The following is a 21,536-nucleotide window of genomic DNA, read 5'->3' on the forward strand; positions in this document are numbered from 1 at the left end:
TGGAAAGCAGGGTGCTCACAGAGTTCCTAATCTCAGCATTCTCCCCCTAGGGAAGGAATGTGTTTTCCCCGCCAAACTGCAACCTACACCTTCAGACAGCAAAGAAACTGGTAGGAAAAACTACTCCCAAATATCAGAGAGTGATTACAGTGAGAGTTTTTAATAATTTTTAACGAGTTAGTCGCCACCGCGGGAGAGTCTCTTACTTTTTTCCTGCACATACAGGTAGCCCTCCGCTGTGAACTGACTTGCTCGTTTGTGGTCCTTGGGATTCTGTCTGATCTTGTTCATAAGTTCTTCCACTTCTGACCTTGTTCCTTCAAAACGATTCCGTGTCTGAAATGGATTTAAGAAACACGTATAAGTTTTAAAAGGACTTAAAAACGAACTTAAGTACATTTTCAAGTCTCTGGGTAGCTATAATTAAATCTGTAGCATTTTTCTACCAACTTCTCAAAACGTGTACATCCTTTCCATTGTCTCTTCTTTGTTGAGATTATTGTGCAAAGAAAAAAACTAGTTAAGTAGTTAACAGACATATAGGAACAAAGGTTACTAGAGGTTATTTACTTGGAAGATTTCTAACACCAAGAATAATTCCATTATTCAACATAAGAATTCATGTCTGCACGTCTCACAATAGTATTAAATCTTAGGTTTAAAAAAAAAAATATATATATATATATATAGGCCATAAAAGGAAGTCTTTCGTTTGCAACAATCAATCTGACTCATTACCAGCAATATATCTAAGTATTCAGAATCTGAAAAAACTTAATTCTACTTTGCAAACTACTAAAACTCAGTGTCATTTTTCCAAGGCTGTGGTAATTGCACTTGAAAATGACATTTCTTCACAGAATAAAGAAGGGGGGAAAGAAATCTCACCTACGAATAATGTCTTTGATATCTAAAGAGGCAAATCACATTTGTGAAGCCCTGGAGACGGGATGTCAATATCTCTGTCAGACGGCTAGACTGCCAACGGACATGCAAGGTGAAGTGACAAAATTACCAGGCAAACCTGCCGAGTCAGCACCACCAAGTTTCCGGACATTTCTTTCATCTACACTCAAAAATAATTGTATTAATACCGAAAAACTGCTGATGTGAAACTGTGGAGGAGCTGAGATGAAAAATTATTATTGAAATTCCTCCTCTCTCCTCCCTACAATGAAAGGGGTTACCAAGGGTTCTAAATGCAGAAAAATGTTAGAATGGTCCAGTTTTAGAGGGGGATGGGAAGTCTGATAAATGAAGACTGTAAAGGAGAAACTTAACAGAGGCTTATTTTAAACACAAGCTGAGAGATTGTTTTTAATTCATTTATGTACTCTAAAAATGTATGGGGCTGCAGAGAGGGTGGGACTCACCTGCTGGTGGCCATCTCTTGCCTTCCCGTTTCTTATGCTCTGGGGTTTCCTGCCGCATCTTAAAGCTAATTATACCCTAATTTTAGTCACCTTGTCACTTTACAGAGATTCTCCCCATCTCTGACTTCTTTCCATCTCTGTGTCTAATATATACACATACACATGTACACACGTATGTGCACGCTACATATATGCAAATGCTAGCACACACGTGTGTGCACACACACACACACTGCTATTAACCTAACGAGTTGTATCCAAAACTCTCATTATTTAAGTTAATGCTCAAACTGTCCTAGATTTGACCGGCAGGGACCCCTTCTAGCCGCCTCCTGTTTCATTTTCCTGTGTGCTATGCTCCGTTGCTCAGTCATGTCCAGCTCTTTGCGACCCCAGGGACTGTAGCCCACCAGACTCCTCTGTCCATGGGGATGCTCCAGGCAAGAACACTGGAGTGGGTTGCCATTTCCTTCTCCAATTCATGAAAGTGCAAAGTGAAAGTGAAGTCGCTCAGTCGTGCCCGACTCTCAGCGACCCCATGGACTGCAGCCTTCCAGGCTCCTCCGTCCACGGGATTTTCCAGGCAAGAGTACTGGAGTGGGCTGCCATCGCCTTCTCCGCAGTATTCCCGATACATTTACTTATTTGCTCAACAAATACATCCACCCGATGTAGCCAATCCTCTCAATCTTCCAGCCCCTCCTCTGCATTCTGCCTCTGTACCCTCCCACCCTCACTGCCCTCCTGCCTCCGAGGCCAGTGACTCTACACCAGGAAGGGAAAAGGGTAGCTATATTTTTAATGTGTCATTTTAGGTAAATTATGAATTTACATTTAAAAAAATCAGAGCCCAAGTAATAGAATGGCTGGGCTTCCCTGGAGGTTCAATGGGAAAGAACCCACCTGGCAAAACAGGAGATGTGGGTTCAATTCCTGGGTCAGGAAGATCCCCTGGAGAAGGAAGTGGCAACCCACTCCAGTGCTCTAGCCTAGGAAATCCCATGGACAGAGCAGCCTGGTGGGCTATGGTCCATGGGGTTGCAAAAGAGCTGGACACAACTTAGCAACAGCAAGAGAACAGTGCCTGGAATCTAGCAATTTCTGGTTCTAAATTCCAGGTGTACAGGAAGAGATCATCGAATAATAACAATGTTAGACTATAAATATTGCTAGGTCACATGAGAAGGTTTACACTGAGATTTTGGTCATTCAGTTCTAAGTCGTTTCCGACGCTTTGCGGCCCCGTGAACTATAGCACAGTAGGCTGCGAAATCAGTTTACAGTGCTTTAATCCTCACGATAACCTATGACAGAGTCTAGCATCTCTAATCTTATAAAACACCATTGCTGTATTTCCTTTCCTTGCATGCTTTGGTTAAACACACACACACACACACACACACACACACACACACACACTTCAAAACTGGTGAGTCTTAAGTCTCATAATAAATATATTATTACATTACCTGTTGGGGGGAGGAGGATTCAAAGCGGGGACTGAGCAGGAATTCAAATACATCAGAGTATTTACAAAACTGGCGGGGAGGGGAGAGAAGGCACTGCTCACAGCAAGTCTGACCCAGAAATAAAGCTTAACAGGCAGACAGCAAGGTTTCCCAGATGGCACTAGAGGTAAAGAATCTGCCTGCCAATGCAGGAGATACAGGAAACTCGGGTTCAATCCCTGGGTCGGGAAGATCCCCTGGAGGAGGGGATGGCAACCCACTCCAGTATTCTCGCCTGGGAAATCCCACGGACAGAGCTCTGAGCCTGGTGGGGTACAGCCCTTGGGGTCGCAAAAGAATCAGACATGACTGACCACGCACAAAGCACACACAGGCAGATAGCAAAGACCGATTTCAAGTTCAGATTGCCATTTTTCATTCAAGCTTTCTCATCCTGGCCCTATGACCTCATCCAGAGAGCAAAAGAAGACAGAGGATAATTAAAAATACGAGGAGGGTTTCATGAAGGAGCTGTAAAACATGAGGGGTAGGTCCCCTGAGCCTGCCTTAGCAACCTCCCCAAACAGTTAAACAGAAAAGAAGGGGCAGGGCTCTCCACACATACCCCTCACCGCATCCCCAACTCACCCCCTCAAGAGCCTTATGAAGGGGCAGATGGCCAGGTAAGAAGGGGCATGCGATGGAAGCCAGGCCAACAGGTGATCAAGTCTAAACACCTGAAGGACAGCTTCCACGGGGACGAGGGGAATGCAGGTTAGAACTGCTGAGAGGCAGGCATGAGCTGAGGCTTCCCACCCGTACCCACGTCTGAGCTCTTACCATTAAAGGGAAGCCCATGTCAGCCAGAAACTGTTAAGGTCCAAGGAAGCCAAATGGCCAGGGCAGGATGTCCACCAACTCCTATATTTACTGACCCCAGACGTTCCATGAGTGAACCTATTTCTAGCCCAACATTAAGTCTGAAATCAGTGACCTTGGGCCCTGGAATAAACCTGCCCAAGTTCCAATGCCACTCGGCCTTAAAGCACTATGACTTGAGGAAGTTATCTTTCCTCCTTTTCCTCACTTGCCAAAGTAGGAATTTTAAAATCTACATCACAGGACATTTCTGAAGACTAAATGTTATGACACATTTGTATTGCAAACAAATTGCACTTGGTAACACATGGCATGTGGTAACAAAATAAGTGTTATTATTATTTTCATTGCAATTAAGCCTCTCAATAGTGACAATCAGTCTCTCACAAAGGAAAGAAGAGAATCTTCAATATAAAACTACAATTGTATTACTTTACATCTGAGTGAAAGAGAAAGTACATTTTTAATTTTTTTTTGGGGGGGGATTATAAAAGCTAATCATGACACTATAACAGAGAGGGGGCACGAACAGCGCTGTCTGGAGGCGAGAAGAGGGGCAAACAGGATTACGAAGTGACCACAGACAGGCTCCCCCTCAGAAACCATCACGTCCGTGTTTCTCACAACCACTTCCGACCTCTCTCTCTTTTTGTCACAGAGTTTATTTTGGTGTTCTACTCTTCTCTCAAAACTGTAACAAACACGTGTGTGTGTATCCATAAATTCTTACTAACTGCTCTTAGTATCTTCTAGGGACTCCAGAACCCTAAAATTTCTCCAGTTCTACTTCTTCCAGAAGAATTCTATTCTAGTCTCTCTGGGGATAGAGATCATAAAATGTTTTTAATTAATTTTTTAAAATATCCTTTAATTTTGACGCAATTTACATTCTTCTGGAAAAAAATGTAATTTTTAAAAGCCATCTTGCTCTTTTTTGCTGCCCATCAATTACTCTAGATTATGGGACATGGAAAAAGACAAGTCTCTCTCAAAAAAAGGTCTAACCATTTTTACTACAGAAAAGGTGAAACTAGGTGGGGGAAAACAGGTTGTTCTACTTTTAAGTAACTTTTCCTTTTTTTTTAAATTATAAAACTGTTTTTCCATTTTTTACTACAGGGAAATACCTAAAAGTTGACCAAAATTATCTCTAACATTATAGAACAGAGATAGTTAACTCTAAGATTTGGTGTCAACACCTGGGTACGTTTCCTTCAACACATAAACACACACAGTATAAGTAAATCAGAGAAAGACAACTGTCATCTTATCACTTAAATGTGGAATCGTGAAGAATAATACAAATGAACTTACTTATAAACTGACTCACAGACATAGAAAAGAAACTTATGCTTACCAAAGAGGAAGTGGGGAGGGATGAATTAGGAATTTGGGATTAACAGATACACATCTCTATTGGAAAAGACTCTGATGCTGGGAGGGATTGGGGGCAGGAGGAGAAGGGGACGACAGAGGATGAAATGGCTGGATGGCATCACTGACTCGATGGACATGAGTCTGAGTGAACTCCGGGAGTTGGTGATGGACAGGGAGGCCTGGCATGCTGCGATTCATGGGGTCGCAAAGAGTCGGACATGACTGAGCGACTGAACTGATCTGACCTGATGCATAAAGAGCTTCCCAGGTGGCACTATCGGTAAAGAACCCGCCTGCCACTGCAGGAGATGTGGGTTTGATCCCTGGGTCAGGAAGATCCGCTGAGGATGGCATGGCAACCCACTCCAGTATTCCTGCCTGGGGAATTCCAGGGACAGAGGAGCCTGGCGGGCTTCACTCTATGGGTTTCGTAAGACACGACTGAAACGACTTAACACGCACACGTGAAACCGGCGAACAACAGGGACCTACTGTACAGCGTGAGGAACTATATTCAATGTCGTGCAATAATGTATAAAGGAAAAGAATCTGAACAAGAATGTACCTGTATCTATGTACGAATCACTTTGCTGGACACAGGAAACTAACACTACATTTTAAATCTGCTATACATCAAGAGAAGGAAAAGGGCAACTCACTCCAGTGTCCTTGCCTGGAAAATCCCATGGACAGAGGAGCCTGGCGGGCTGCAGTTCACGGGGTCGCAAAGAGTCAAACTCGACTGAGAGAGCACAGCTCATACATCGATTAAAACCAAACAGGGACTTCCCTGGTGGTACAGGCGGATAAGAATCTGCCTACCAGTGCAGGGGACACGGGTTCAACTCCTGGTCCGTGAAGATCCCACCTGCCATGGGACAACTAAGCCTGTGCACCAAGACTCCAGAGCCTGAGTTCCAGAGTCTGGGACCCACAGCAAGAGGAATCACTGCAACGGGAAGGCCACGATCAGCAAGCAGAGAAAGTGTATGCAGCAGTGAAGTCACAGCAGCCAAAAAGCAGATTCTTGGGAGGGAGGGTCAGGATGGGGGACACATGTACACCCATGGCTGATTCATGCGAATGTATGGCAAAAACCACCACAATATTGTAAAGTAATTAGCCGCCAATTAAAATAAATTTTAAAAATAGATTCTTAAAAAAACAAACAAAAAGAGTAACACACAGCTGGGATTATTTTTTAATTGGAGGATAACTGCTTTACATTCCTGCGTTGGTTTCTGTCGTTCAAGGTGGATCAATCATCAGTTCAGTCGCTCAGTCGCGTCCGACTCTTTGCGACCCCATGAATCGCAGCACACCAGGCCTCCCTGTCCATCACCAACTCCCAGAGTTCAGTCAAACTCACGTCCATTGAGTCAGTGATGCCATCCAGCCATCTCATCCTCTGTTGTCCCCTTCTCCTCCTGCCCCCAATCCATCCCAGCATCAGGGTCTTTTCCAATGAGTCAGCTCTTCGCATGGGGTGGCCAAAGTACGGGAGTTTCAGCTTCAGCATCCGTCATAACCACGTATGAATCCCCTCCCTCTGGAGCCTCCCTGCCCTGTGCCCCCAGCCCACTCCTCCAGTCACAGGGCACCAGGCTGGGCTTTCATGTGATGTAAGCGCTTCCCACCAGCCACCTATTTTCCACGTGGCGGCGTGTACGGCCAGTGCCACTCCCTGGTGCTGCCCACCGCCCTCTGCCCTTGCCCAGCTGGGACTTTTGTACTGTGTGGTCTCCAGTACACCGTAAGCTGGCATCATCAGGGGATGGGACAGCTGGCTAAGAACAGCACCTTACTGAGGTGCCGCAGGTGAGGCGGAGTGCGTGGCATGCGTTTCCCGGGCGCTGGTCTTGCTGAAGGGAAAAGAATGAGCTAGAAGCACAAGTGCAGAGCACGGCGGCTCCCGGGGTCAGGTGTCCCCATGCTGAAGGTGAGGTGGAGGCAGAGCGGCCTGGGGAAGAGCCTGAACAGAAGGCAGAGGAGCACACACAGGGACGGTGGGGCTCTCGGGCAGCTGGCTGAGGACGATCCTGACGCTCCGGGGACACAGGAAAAGGCTTCTTCCCAGTAACTTATTCTCTGCCCATTTCTTTGTGGGAAATTAAGGTTACCAAGTATGTGCACTAAGTGCTAAATAGACTAAGGCTACAAGCCAGGTGAACCATTTCAACGGGCAGCCTGTCTTCAAGCTCTGCTTACAGTGGTCCATGTCTGAGTACTGTTCAATCCCACTGAAATCCTGACTCTCTCTCCAACTATTGTGGGGTGTGTAAGGTAGGCCATGGGGTCGCAAAAGAGTCAGACACTGCTTAGCACCTACACAGCAACAAGCTAACTATAGCCCCCTGACCCCGGGGGTCCACACAAGCGAGCACTGCAGGGACGGCTCCTCCGGAGCCCCCAGGAGAGGCCGAAGTGTCCCCACACCTCGCCCCAGACCCGGAGGGCCGGCGGTTCCTCAGGCAGGTGCCTGAGCTGTCACCCAGGCCCGCACGCAGGTGGCTGGGCGCTGGATTTAACGCTCTACCGTGGCCGCCTTGAAATTCTTCATTCTGGAATAAGGGGGCCTGCCTCCTCATTTTACACAAATGATGGGTTAGTTCTGCCTGAAGGTTCTCATCCAGACCAGCCCTGCCCTTGACAGGTGAGCTACAGACACAGTTACACAGTCAGGTAGTGGAGAAAACACAAACAAAAAAATCAAGATAATCACCTCATCTTCTAAACTAACTATGGAACACGCTTTTCACAACACTGTATTCCGCGGTCTGCAGAAGTCTTCCGATACATCCCAGCGTCGTTAGACTAAGTGTTCTACCGACAGAGGCAGCTTTGAAGTTAGGACTAACCCACACACAGACACGGGGACATAGTTTTAAACTGTGTTATGTTATGTCACTGATATTGGGGTGGGGGTGGAGTGGTGGGGGTGAAGGGAGGAGTCGACTCTTAGTCATATGACTCAGCAGAATGTACGATCTTCAAATACAAACTGACACATGAATTACAAAACATGAGAGATTTCATTATCTGTATTCCCAAGTGTAGGGAACTATACCAAAATAACTTAGAAACAAGATCTACACAAAAACCCCTCATTCTCAATTTCTAAGATTATAAGAACAGTACAGAGATTCCCATCTTTCTCCTGGTATGTCTTTCAGGATGCACTAGGAGTTTGTCCCAAAACTCACTCACTATACTCTCAACAACATTTGACATTATACTAAACATAACTTGAATAGCTTTTCAAGGAAGAGACTTCCAACTTCCCAAATCAACTAAAGTTTTGAAATGAAAAATATGTACCACCTTCTGATCAAAACCACATACTATATACTGTTTAAAAGATTATGTTGTGCTGTGCTAAGTCATTTCAATCGTGTCCAGCTCTTTGCAACCCTGTGAACTGTAGCCCACCAAACTCCTCTGTCCATGTGATTCTCCAGGCAAGAATACTGAGTGAGTGGCCACGCCCTCCTCCAGGGGATGTTCCTGACCCAGAGATCAAATCCAAGTCTCTTAAGCCTCCTGCACTGGCAGGCAGGGTCCTTACCACTGGTGCCACCTGGGAAACCCATTTAACAGATTAGGTTCTTTAAAAAATCTCTCTTCAAGACCTAACAGACAGTATAGCTCTTCCAGGAAAATAAAGGACCAACAGCAACTATGAACACCAATATATTAGTGAAGACGCACAAAACACAGGAAAGAAATTCCACTGGAACTGAGAGCCTATGTGGGAATAAAAGTCAAATAAGTCATACAGGGAACAGAAGAAATTTAGATTACAACTGAAATGCCTTAAATCAGACCTGGAGGACGGTTTTGTCTTTCATACAGATCAAACTTAGAATTACACGAAAAAGTTATCCTTAGAACCATCTTACAAAATGTAGAATGACTAGGTCACATCACTATACAGCATGTTTCAAAGTTGCTAAGAGAGTAGGCATTCAACGTTATCGTCACAAGGTAAAAAAGAAAAAATTTAACTACAGGAGGTGACTGATGTTAACTAAAGTGGAAATAATCTTGCAATTAGTAAGTTGTTAAGCTGTACCGCTTATACAGTGCTGTGTGTCAATTATATCTCAAGAAAATTGGGGAGGGAATTAGGCAAATTATGTGAGATTTTATTATAACAACATACTTCATGACTTTTTGGAAAATAAGAGAGGAAAATTAATTATGGAAAATGAATTCGTCTTTTAAAAAAGCAGCCGCTAGGTGGCAGTGTCCTGAGCCTCCATTAGCGGGCGAGCAGCTGTTATACTAAGAACTGACCAGAAGGTGGCAGCGTAGCCTCGGTTTCCCAGCACCAACAGCTCAGCCTGCTCCTAAGGCTTTTCACACACCAGAGAAATCACAACTACACCTCTCAAACGTCTTTTTTTTAAAGCGAGAGCTTTCGTTTCCTTACGTTCTGAATGTTGATCTGTAGTTCCATTTTGTAGTGATTGAAGTCTTTGGCAAGTTCATGGCCCTGATGATAGAAAGTAAACATTCCCTGAAAAAATGACAGCATCTAAAACAAAGGAGAAAAGACAACATTAGCGCGCACACACACACACAAACCCTCAGGGGAAAAAATAAAACGGCCACATGTCTCCCCACATCTCATTATGATTCTATCAATGGAAAATAATTCAAAGCAAGTCACTAGAATTCAACTAAATCTAACTGCATTTTGTTCATTAATTGTTCCCTATAAAAAAAGAATGAAGGATCTGCGATTTCTCCCTCAATAGCAGAGCCATTAGATAGCTTTTATAGTATGCTGTAAGAAGAAATGGAATTCTACATCACCCCTTTGTCCTTTTTCTTTAAAAAAAAAAAAAAAAAGAAAGAAATCTTTATTTATGTCTGGCCATACTGGTTCTTTGTTGCTGTGTGGGCTTTTCTCTGGTTGCGATGAGCGTGGGCCACTCTCTGGTTGTGGGGTGCAGGCTTCTCTCGCCGCAGGGCACAGGCTCTAGGGTGCACGGGCTTCAGTACTGGCAGCACGTGGGCTCAGTAGTTGCGGACCCCGGGCTCTGGGGCACAGGCTCAACGGTTGTGGCCCCCGGGCTTCACTGCTCCACGGCATGTAGCATCTTCCCATTCCAGGGATCGAACCCATGTCTCCTGCATTGGCAGGTGGATTCTTGAGCACTGAGCCATCAGGAAAGCCCTCATTTGTCCTTTTTAATCAAGAGAATCCCTACACTCATTTAAAATGAAACCTCTTCCCTACAGGCCAATAGAACCTATAAGGAAAGTGAAATACAGATCAGAGTCAAAAGCTCTTTCAAAGGGCACCCAGTGTAGGGCACCCTCTCTGTTGTTGACAAAGATGCTCCATGACTGAGGCAGAGAGTGCAAAGGCAGGGCAGTCATCAAACCCCGAGCTTCCTACAAACCCCCGACCCTCTTGACCAGAAAGCAGCTGCCTCTGCTCCACGTGTGAGCAAATCTACAGTGAGAATGATTAGAGGTGAGAGCTCAGGAAATCCCGGGATCCACCATCTTCAGAATGTCACATCATGTAGTGCTGAGGAATTTGGGACTCTGACGTCCAGTGGCCAGCAGAGGTCAATTCCCCACTGGGGCCAATTGCTGACATTTTTCTACTTCGATGTCTACATTTGCTAAGTGGCATAATTAAAATATCTCCTTAATAGAGTACTGTGTGGAATCCACACACGATCACAGAAAAGTGCTTAGAATGACCTAAACAATGGCAGAGCACTGTAAATGTTAACCAGAAAAAAAAAAAAAAGTAGGCCATTATTATGATTTCTCATAAGAAGAAAGCTTGAAGGAGGTTTTCTCTTTAACTTAGGGTAATTCCATTACCCCACTGGAACATAGCTTCCACCAATGCTCATTTTTCATTAACAATTACTTGGTTCTTCAGTTTGTTTCTCAACATCATACATACAATAGTTAAACTGTATGGCATGTGAATTATACCTCAGTAAAGCTTTTTTATTTTAATCACATGCAATATAGACTATATTAAAATTAAAGTGACTTGAGAATCATGGATCTCAGTGTATATCTGTTTTTTGTGTTTTTTGTTTTTTTTTTGCTAAAACCCTCAGTATGAAATATCCTTTGTTCTGATTCAGAAGATATATATTCATAGATACATTAACATAAAAATAAGTGAAGCTCTCAGAGTACACCTACATAAGCACCAATGAAAATCACGTGTTTCTAAAATAAGTGTAAAGAATGTCAGAGTAACTCACAAAGTAGTTTCAAATGTTCTGCATACTGGTTCTTAATTTAGGTTGCGTGAAAGTGAAAGTGAAAGTCACTCAGTCATGTCTGATTCTTTGTGACCCCGTGGACTATACAGTCCATGTAATTCTCCAGGCCAGAATACTGTGGGTAGCTCCAGGGGATCTTCCCAACCCAGGAATTGAACTGGGGTCTCCTGAATTGCAGGCAGATTCTTTACCAGGTGAGCCACACGGGAAGCCCAAGAACACTGAGTGGGTAGCCTATCCCTTCTCCCGGGGCTCTTCCCGACCCAGGAATTGAAGTGGGGTCTTCTGCACTGCAGGCAGATTCTTTACCAACTGAGCTATTGCGTAAGTAGCGTGAATTGTATTAGAAATAACTTGTTACCGGTCATTGTTGAAAGTACCAAGGTTTGGATGGATGCACTTGCCTTAGAAACAAATTTAGGTAGAATAAAGATTATCCCATAAACACCCCCACGCTCACTCATATTCCAGTAACTTCATGGGAATTCTTGCTAAGGGCGGAGTCACAACTAGGATGGGAGAAGTTGCACCTGACTGCAGGGTCCTTGCGGCCATGCAGCAAAAGGGATAATCCTCATTCCACTGCTGCACAGTAAGGCCAAGAACCGCTACTCAGTGGTGGGATTTTGACTCCACAGCGACCTGGGCGCGCTGTGTACAGTTTACGACATCTTGTCGTGCTTATGCATCACGGCCTGTAGCAACCGTAAATAAGACCTTGAAAGAAACAGACTCCTATTCTCTATCACGACATTTGACTCACAGAGAAGCTTGCTGTTTATACTTACGGGTTCCACAAACTCAAACTTCTTCCTTTCTTGGATTTCCTGAAGCTTACACACATATTCAAGAGACAGTTCATAAAAGTGTTGCCGGTTCTGTTCCACTTGGATATCTGCCTGTGTTAAAACAAAGGAGGCAGTCAGATTAGAGATGGTGTGATGTGAAACTCTTTATCCAAGGTCTGCAAAGCTCCCATCTGTGGGCCAAATATGGCCAGCTGTCTTCCTAAAGGAGGTTGTGCTGGACACAGCCATAAACACTCCGTAACGTATCTTCGATGTGGACTTCCCTGCTACGACAGCTGAACTGAGTTGTCCCAAGAGGGACCTCATGGTCTTCAAATATGTAGAATACTTATTAGTATCTGACTGTCTGCAGAAGTAGTTTGCCAACCCCTGCTCATGTCTGTGATGAGGTTGACTCCTAAGGACCGAACATCACGCAGTCTCGCTCTTCACGAGAAACCTACCCCAACCACAACTAACACGCAAGTTGGAACCATACACACAGACTCCGAACTACACAAACAGTGTTTCCATTAACAAATCGCCTAAGCATGAAGCGGCCTGGGAAGGAGGACTGAACAAATTCCAGTCGCCACAGCACTCCTGAGTGAAAACAGCAGGTGAAGAAGTGGCAACAGCCCCTGTGCAAGAACTTGGCTCCCAGGCAAGGCTGGGCTTGACGCCCATCTGCAGGTAGTCACGCTCCTACGCCCTCAACACGCCCATCCCTTGGAAGCGAGCAGGCACCAGATGGCCGGGAGACTATTCCAAAAAGAGGTTACCCGTTCTCTTGTCTAACTAGAAAGGCACTGGGAGAGGCGATGGCTCCACAGAGGAACGGTGGAGAAAACTCTGGCCCTCAGAACATTTCCTATTCAGCATCATGTAGGTTTCACCAGGACATTTCTCCAAAGAGGCCATATCTAAACACATGGAAAGATGCTCAGCATCACTCACCATCAGGGAAATACAAATTAAAACCACAGGTTACACTGTGGTGTGCACACTCACTGCACGCTTATCGAAAACAAAACAAACAAAAAACAGACCTATCCCCAGAACAAAACAGAAAACGAGAAGTACTGGTGAAGACGTAGAGAAACGGCTTTGTACACTGCCGACGTGAATGCAAAATGACTCAGCTGCCATGACTACAAAAAAATTAAAGACAGAATGACCATACGACCTTAACAGTTCCATTTCGGGGTATACACTCACAGGAACTGCAAGCAGGGACTTAAACAGATACTTGCTCACCCACACTGACAGCAGCGAAACGGGAGAAATAACCAACGTGCCCACTGACAGATGAAGGGATAATCAAAATCTGGTCTACACAGATAATGGGATATTATTCAGCCTCAGACTGGAAGGAAATCCCGGCACCTGGCTTAACATGGAAGAAGCCTCAGGACATTAACCTGTCAACTACATAACGGCACTTACCTTGTACCTCTACAAGCACTAAATCATGAGCTGCATAGCTACTGACCATCAAAACCCCCTGAAAAGGAGTTCAGGGTGGAGAGCAGAAATGAAGCACTCTGTGCTCTGGGAAAAACTGCCAGGACAGGTCTTCAGATAGCTACGTATTTTCAGGAGCTGATTTGATGAGCCCAATTCTTGTATCTCTTCCTATCTAGAAAAGCACTAAAATCCTTCACGGAGATGTCTGCTCCTCGCGACTAGCAGTCACCCTCACAAAACTACCAGAAACCTTCCACACAAAAAAACGCATGCTTCAGTGCACGCACACCCCCTTCAACAAAATCACATATGTACTGACCTTCCCTCCACCACTGTGGAGCAGTTTCTTAGAGCTATCTGAAATGCTGTCTCCCAGGCTATAGTTCTCATTTTGCCCCAAATAAAATTTCTTCACTTTGCCCCAAATAAAACTTCCTCACAACTCTCAACTCACAACGTTTTACATTTATTTTAGTCAACAATGCTAAATGAAATGAGCCAATCACAAAAGGACAGGTGCCACATGATTGCTCTTCCATGAGGTACTTGGGAGAGTGAAATTGATAGAGACAGAAGTAGAATGATGGTTAGGAGCCGGAGGGAAGAGGGCTGGGGAGTCACAGTTTAGTGGGAAGCACAGAGTTTCCGTACCTAAGCCTTTAGGAGTTGGAATGTGGGGGTGACTGTATTTAATGACACTGCACAAACGATATCCTTGAACATAGTTAAAATCATATCTTGCTATATTTTGGGCTTCCCTTGTGGCTCAGCTGGAAAAGAATCCGCCTGCAATGCAGAAGACCCAGGTTCGATCCCTGGGTTGGGAAGATCCCCTGGACAAGGGAAAGGCCACCCTCTGGCCTGGAGTATTCCATGGACTGTGTAGTCCATGGGGTCGCAAAGAGTCAGACACAACCGAACAACTTTCACTTCACCTGCTATATTTTACCACAACAAAATTTTAAGTTTTGGGGGGAAAAAAAGGTAACAGGTAATAATTTTTTGGCGTATCATTTTTTAATTAATGTTTAAATATAATAAATGCATCTTACTTTGAAATGAAATATTTTCTGCTGTATGTGTAAACATTAGCCTTTCAAATGTAAATTTCTGAGCCCAGGAAAACAATACCAGCTATGCACCAGCCATTGGCTAAGTATGCTGAAGGGCTTGGGGGGATGCCAAGAAAGCATAGGAGGCAGCCATCCGTCACATTTTCCACCTGTTATGGTAAACATTCCCTGGAGAAGGGAATGGCATCCCACTCCAGTATTCTTGCCTGGAGAATTCCATGGATAGAGGAGCCTGGTGGGCTACAGTTCGTGGGGTCGCAAAGAGTTGGACACGACTGAGTGACTAACACACACACATACGGTAAACACTAAGGGTATGAACAATCAAGAAGCAGGATTCGGCCCCAGACAGCTGAGAGGCGCATGAAAGGAATGAATTAAATGGGTGCCTACACTTCCGTCTTCCCACCCACAGAAGACACGGCTGTGATCCATTCGATCTGTGCTGCTGGAGAAGGCTCTTGAGAGTCCCTTGGACTGCAAGGAGATCAAACCAGTCCATCCTAAAGGAAATCAACCCTGAATATTCATTGGGAGGACTGCTGCTGAAGCTGAAACTCCAATACTTCAGCCACCTGATGGGAAGAGCTGACTCATTTGAAAAGACCCTGATGCTGGGAAATATTGAAGATAGGAGAAGAAGGGGACAACAGAGGACGAGCCGGCTGGATAGCATCATCAACTCAATGCACACGAGTTTGAACAAGCTCTGGGAGGTGGTGAAGGACAGGGAAACCTGGCTTGCTACATTCCATGGGGTTGCAAAGAATCAGACACAACTTAGCAGCTGAACAACAACATACATATAAGAATGCTAAATTCCTTGAGATATCTGGCTTTCCTTAATTAACAGACTGCCTCCCGCCACCCCTACCTTGCTACAAACTTCTATATATACTGACTCCCTTCCCCGCCTCCTCGGAGCAGTCTCTTGGGATCACTTTGAGATGCTCTCTCCTCCTGGAAATCCTCATAATTTCCACCGAAAAAAGAACTCTACTTTCAGATTGTGACTACTTGTTTAGCCAACATGACTAAGTCAAAATGTTTCTTATTCAGCCAAATTTTCTACCTAATACTCATAGAAATCATGATTTTTTTATGCCTCTAATGACCAGAGATTGAGCTCAGCCACCAGCAGTTAACAGGCACGACTCCCAGGAAAAACAATGCAAGTGTGTTGAGTATTTACTAAAATGGAGCTATGGGGGATTTAAGGGTGAATCTTTCATGTTATTGTTAATGGGAGATGCCTTTCAAGAAAATTTCACCAGGATCACATTTACCAAGGTCGTTTTCTTTTTTTTTTTTTTTTTGAGTGGATTCTCTCTCCTGGTTGTGCTCCTGTATCGCTGCTCAGCTTCTATTCACAGCCTCTGCTGTGCCAGGCACGGAGAGATCTTATCACCAGAATCCCTGGGACTGTAGATAACCCATCATTTACGCCACCACCACAGACATTCAAATTACACCCAGCAGCACAGTCCTTTAGCTTGACTCCGTCTGAAAGGCAATCACTATATAAGCGGTATAAGAAGAAATGTATTTGGTCTTTGTCCCAGGTTCCTGGCACAAATCTCCTAAAACCCTTGGAATTTCCGGACTGAGGGAAGTGCCTGCTGTCATTTGTAAGGAGCCCTGAGTGAGAACACTCCTGTTTGTGCTAATAAGGTGACTTTGGGGGGCCCCAAGGCTGCACTGATCAGAAGGTTAGAACCTCGGCCCCACCCACTGGCCCTCAGGAAGGGGTAAGCACTACAGATTAAGTTCTGTAGCAACTCCTGAACATGGGTTCATAAGCTTCCAGGTTAGCAATGTAAAAAATCAGTAAACAGAAAACTCAATTAAACAGAGCTGGGTCACCAGAGTGGGAGCACTCATGGCCTCAGACAACAACAGAGCCCAAGAGAAAGAAGGAAGATGACTCTTCTCGCCTGGCCAGGACTCAGCCCAAGAAAAGCCATGGCCTCTGTTTACTATTGCCTCTCAACTCCCGGTCCCTCACAATCAAGGGGATCTCCTTCATGCATCAGGTGGGAACGTGCCCTTGGCTCACCATGGCTGCGAGGCCTCAAACAGCAACTCTCTTCTGATCCTGAATAAACCCGTCTTTACTGGAGAAATATCTGGCAGACTTCATTTCAGGTCATGAGTAAATCCATCCACTTGCCTGAACAGTGACACACCCCAGCTCCACACGGTCAGAAGTTTCTGCACCTGGGACCCTTCTGGACCCAGTCCTGTGCACCTCTTCCTCTTGGCTGCTCATCTGAATCCCCTAGATTACCTTTTATAATAAGCTGGTAAACTTAAGTAAATGTCGCCTAGTTCTGTGAGTTGCCCTAGCAAATCAATCAAACCCAAGGAAGAGGGGGCCACAGGAACCTTTTCTTTGTAGTCAGTTAATCAGAAGCACACCAGGATTTGGTGTTAGAAGCGGTCTTTTTTTTTTTAACTGAAGTACAGTTGATTTACAATGTGTTAGCTTCTGCTGTACAACAAAGTGATTTGGTTACACATATACATTCTTTTCCATTATGGTTTATTACTGGATACTGAATAGGGCCTTGTTGTTTACCCATTCTATATATAATAGCTGGCATCTGCCAGTCATCAGTAGGGCGGTCTTGTAGGATTGAGCCTTTAACCTGCAGGATCTGACGCTATTTCCAGGTAGTGCCAGAACAGAGATCATTGCTTGGTGGCAATTGAAAAACACACATCTGGACTATACTTTTTACTATACCAAGCAAAAGTCATTTTTTTAAACATATAACTTCAAATAGATTATCAATTTCACTTCTGACCATGCCTGCTGTAAATACGCATAACAGGAATAGATCCCTCACACAAAGATCTTCAGGGGATCTATTTCTCTGGTCATACTTACGGAAATATAATTATCTGAGTACTCAACTGGAAAAAAAATGCACGATGTGAGAGTTGTGAGTCAAGTTTTAATGGGGGCACAATGTGGAATACAGCCTGGGAGCGGGGCCTCAGAGGTTGCCTAGTGAATTTAATCTAAAGAGGCAGAGGGCAAGTGCTAATTTTTAGCTGCCATAAGAAAACAAAAATACAGTTCAAATATCAGCAGTCGAAGAATTTTCTCAAATACCCAATTACTGTTCTAGTACAGACAGTAATATTGAGAATTTGGGGGTGTGATGGAGCAGAAGCTAGTGTCCGTTCAATACAGAGCGAGAGGCAAAGGTCCGAATAAACCAAAACTGCCAGCCTGCTGTCGGCCACAATTCTCTGTGATTTTCATTGGAAACCAGAGGAAAGAACAGCTGATAACAAGGACACACGCCTTTGTTCAGTACCACTCTCAGCAACCTTTATTAATCTCTCAAGCACCTCAACTCAATTTACTGAAGATCAGCAACGCATTAGCCACTGCCAGAAGTGGCCAAAGCCACACCTAACCTTCTTTCCTTTAAGGAGCATCCCCATCCGTAAGGCATTCACTCTTGCAACAGAAAGCTCGGTCAAGTGGGGTTCTGTACATTTGAAAGGAGCACACAAATCAAAACAGCAAAGAAAATGTAATTTTTTTTAATCCTTTTGGTCATGCCACTCAGTATGTGGGATCTTAGATGCCCAACCAGGGATCGAACCCATGCCCCCTGCATGGACAGCATAGAGTCTTTTAACCATGGAACACCAGAGAAGACCCAAGAATATATAATTTAAGTGAAAACTAAAATGATTCATCTTGAGGGTCTCTTCAAATTTCCAACGTAATGTTTAATCATCTTTGGGAATGATGAAATTGTTGAAGGTCTAGCTCATCATCTTCACACTAGTTCATTCAATAAGTATTTATGAGTGCCTGCTCTCATAATCTTCACACTAGTTCATTCAATAAGTATTTATGAGTGCCTGCTCCCCGACAGGTCTTATTCTAGGCACTGTGGACAGAGTGCTGAAGAGAACTAGGCTGTTGCCTGCAAGGAGCTGACATCCCAGGGAAAGAAGCCATGAGACCCGAATGTACCGTGTGTGCTCAGTCGGGTCCAGCACTTTGTGACCCCATGGACTGTAGCCCCCCCGGCTCCTCTGTCCATGGAATTTTCTAGGCAAGAATATGGGAGCTGGTTGCCACTTCCTACTCCAGGGGATCTTCCTGACTCAGGGATCGAACCTGAGTCTCTCATGCCTCTTGCATTTACAGGTGGATTCTTTACCACTGAACCACCAGGAAAGCCCACACCTGAATACATAATGAGTCAAATGGTTGTAAGAGCAAGAAAAAGAAAAAACAACAAAAAAGGCAGAGTAAGGAAGGCACCCTAAATAAGATACAACATCTCCACTCAGGGGAAGTCTGAGAGGAGACTATCTGGAAGACTATTTGCAAGTGAGTCATGCGGATCTGGCAGAAGGACGAGCACTGAGGCCCTAAGCCATGGAGCCAAGCCAGAATGAGGCTGCCATGTGGGGTGAGAGAAGGCGGAGTGGACTGGGGGCCTCTGACAGAGCTTCTAGGAGCATTTGGAGACGAAGAGCAAGACAAAGGCTGACTCTGCTGCCATATAGAAAATAAACCGTAAGAGGACTTCCCTGGCAGTCTAGGGGTTGAGAGTCCATGTTCCCAATGCAGGGGACAGGGGTTCGATCCCTGTGTCGTCATTACACAGAGTAACATGCATGCACATATGCATAAAGAAAGAGTGAAAGTGTTAGTCAGTCATGTCTGACTCCTTGAGTCAGTCCCAGGACTGTAGTCCATCCAGGCTCCTCTGTCCATGGGATTTCCCAGGCAAGAATACTGGACTGGGGAGCCATTCCCTTCTGCAGGGGATCTTTAAGACCCAGGGATCCAACCAGGGTCTCCTGCACTGCAGGCAGATTCTTTACAGTCTGAGCCACAGAGAAAGCTGCATGCATATACACATAAATGAATGCAAAATAACTTGAAAATGAAAATAAACTGTAGAGATCCCTGAGTAAAAAGCCGGGAGGCTTCTATAGTCACCTATGTGAGAAATGCCCACCACCTGCGTCAGAGTGACAGGTTTGCAGGCTAGGAGAACTGGCCACATTCTGAGAATAACCTGAAGTTGAAGAAGACCTAGGCTGAGTAGACGGGCTAAGAGAGAAAAAGCCAAGGATGACGTTACAGATTTTGCCCTAGCAACAGGTAGAATGATATCTAATTAGAGAGTGAGGTGGAGATGGAAATTGACTTGGGGCATGGAAATCCCATCAGGATACCTGGAAACAGAGATCAAGTAGAACAGGAAGTGGAAAACTGCTGGCATAAAGAGCCTCTACGAGCAACAGCTGTCCCTTCAAAACTGCCAGAGGGCAGGAGGTGAGGGAGCACGTGTAGCAACTGCATGGCTTTCTGCACAATATGGAAAACGAGAGAATGCAGGACCGCCTGCAAACAGTACTGTAGTCAGGATTAGACGGTACAAAAGGGCCTTTCTCTTCTACAGACCACCAAACACCATGTAAACATCGGCTAATCACATTACAGAGACAAAAGAAGATGCAACATGTGGTTCATGTCAACATAGCCACACACATACACACAGCGTTTGCAACTAAATCTGTAACATTTCAACACAACCCAGGTTTACTCTACAACATTGTCATTTTGATGATACTTCACCAAGTGTCTATTATAGTGGCACCTTACGCCTGGATCCCTTATGTGTTTAAAAATAAACAAATGCACGGGGAAGAAGTCACACTTCTGTGGGATGAAAACAGCATTATGTTTAAGGAAAGCATATGTTCCAAATTGTAAACAACTGAATTTCCAGGGTGTGAGTGAGGAAAAACAAGTGGCAGGGAATGTAGAAAAAAACAGAAAGCGAAAACGAGACAGAAGATATAAATTCCTTTCTCCTTACATATGGCTCCCTCCAAAAGAAACAAGTCTATTAACACAAGTAAAACATGCTCTCTTTCCAAAGAAGCTGAAAAACTCCTGAATCTTCAGCGTTAGGTAAGATTAATTCTGCCTTCACATAAAAGCCAAATGGTATAGGAGCTTATTCAATTCACTTTTTCAACACATCTTGAAAGTTAATTAATAACCTATTCCTGAAAATAATATATCTTTTCTCAGTTATCCTAGTTAAAATGGTTGTTCCTGGGAAAATATAGTCAGAACAAAAACTTCTAATACTCTGAGCCCACACTGCATTAATCGCTCTATGAGATCTTATTTTGTCTTATTCCAAAAGAGCTTTTTTTAAAATTCATGGTGATACCTAGTCATTTTTTCCATCTCTAATAAACCTAGATGAAACATTTTCAAAAGAAAAGCTCATTAAAAAAAAGACATGCACTGATTATTAAATTTTACAAACAAGTTAAAAGAAAAATAAAAACAATACCTCTTGTAAATGTGAGTCTTTCTTTTTTGCTGATAAATTCAAATGTTTATCAATTAGGCTATAGTTCCTTTCAGTCTCTTTGTCAAACTTCTTTTTTTCTTCCTACAAATAAGAAAAACATAGACAAGTATGATTAAACAGAGGGGGGGAAAGGCATATACAGTCAATCTACTAGGAAGATCAAAATATGAAAAATATCCAAAAAGAAAGTACCATGAAGTGTGAAAAAGTTATCTGGAAAATCTATCTGCAGCCAGGCCACTGTTTATTAATCATCAAGACAGCATTTGGACTGAAGAGTCACTTACCTTTTTGCTTTTTCCTTTAATGAACTTTTTTCCTAGCCTGTTATTTTCAATCCCTCATACCTATCAGTGTTTGGAATTAATGCCATTCACTTGTCCATTTAAAAAAAAAAAAACATTTAGGATGAAAACATAATAAGACCATAAAGCTTAAAAAAGCAAACTTGCTACAGATTTTGGCATATAAATGGAATTCACATAAAA

The 21,536-nt window shown here is 44.1% G+C and overlaps 1 protein-coding gene across 18 annotated transcripts in view; it reads right to left on the reverse strand.

The window, feature by feature from the left end:
• The window catches only part of ARHGAP10 (Rho GTPase activating protein 10), a 376,372-nt gene that overhangs the window by 211,481 nt on the left and 143,355 nt on the right, over positions 1-21,536 (reverse strand). For all 18 annotated transcript variants that reach the window (XR_015144127.1, XM_086346463.1, XM_086346459.1 and 15 more), the window contains 4 exons: positions 21,028-21,129; positions 12,132-12,242; positions 9,510-9,614; positions 207-336 (listed from right to left, as the gene is read on the reverse strand). Coding sequence is in view for 17 of the 18 variants with exons in the window: in XM_086346463.1 (XP_086202589.1) it covers positions 207-336; positions 9,510-9,614; positions 12,132-12,242; positions 21,028-21,129 (448 nt within the window). In the remaining variant the exon portion in view is untranslated. The remainder of the gene's footprint in view (positions 1-206; positions 337-9,509; positions 9,615-12,131; positions 12,243-21,027; positions 21,130-21,536) is intronic.

Source organism: Bos grunniens, chromosome 17 (genome assembly GCF_055505025.1).
Source record: "Bos grunniens cultivar Pamir isolate PY7600 chromosome 17, Bosgru_T2T1.0, whole genome shotgun sequence".
In the NCBI taxonomy this organism is placed as follows: domain Eukaryota; kingdom Metazoa; phylum Chordata; class Mammalia; order Artiodactyla; family Bovidae; genus Bos; species Bos grunniens.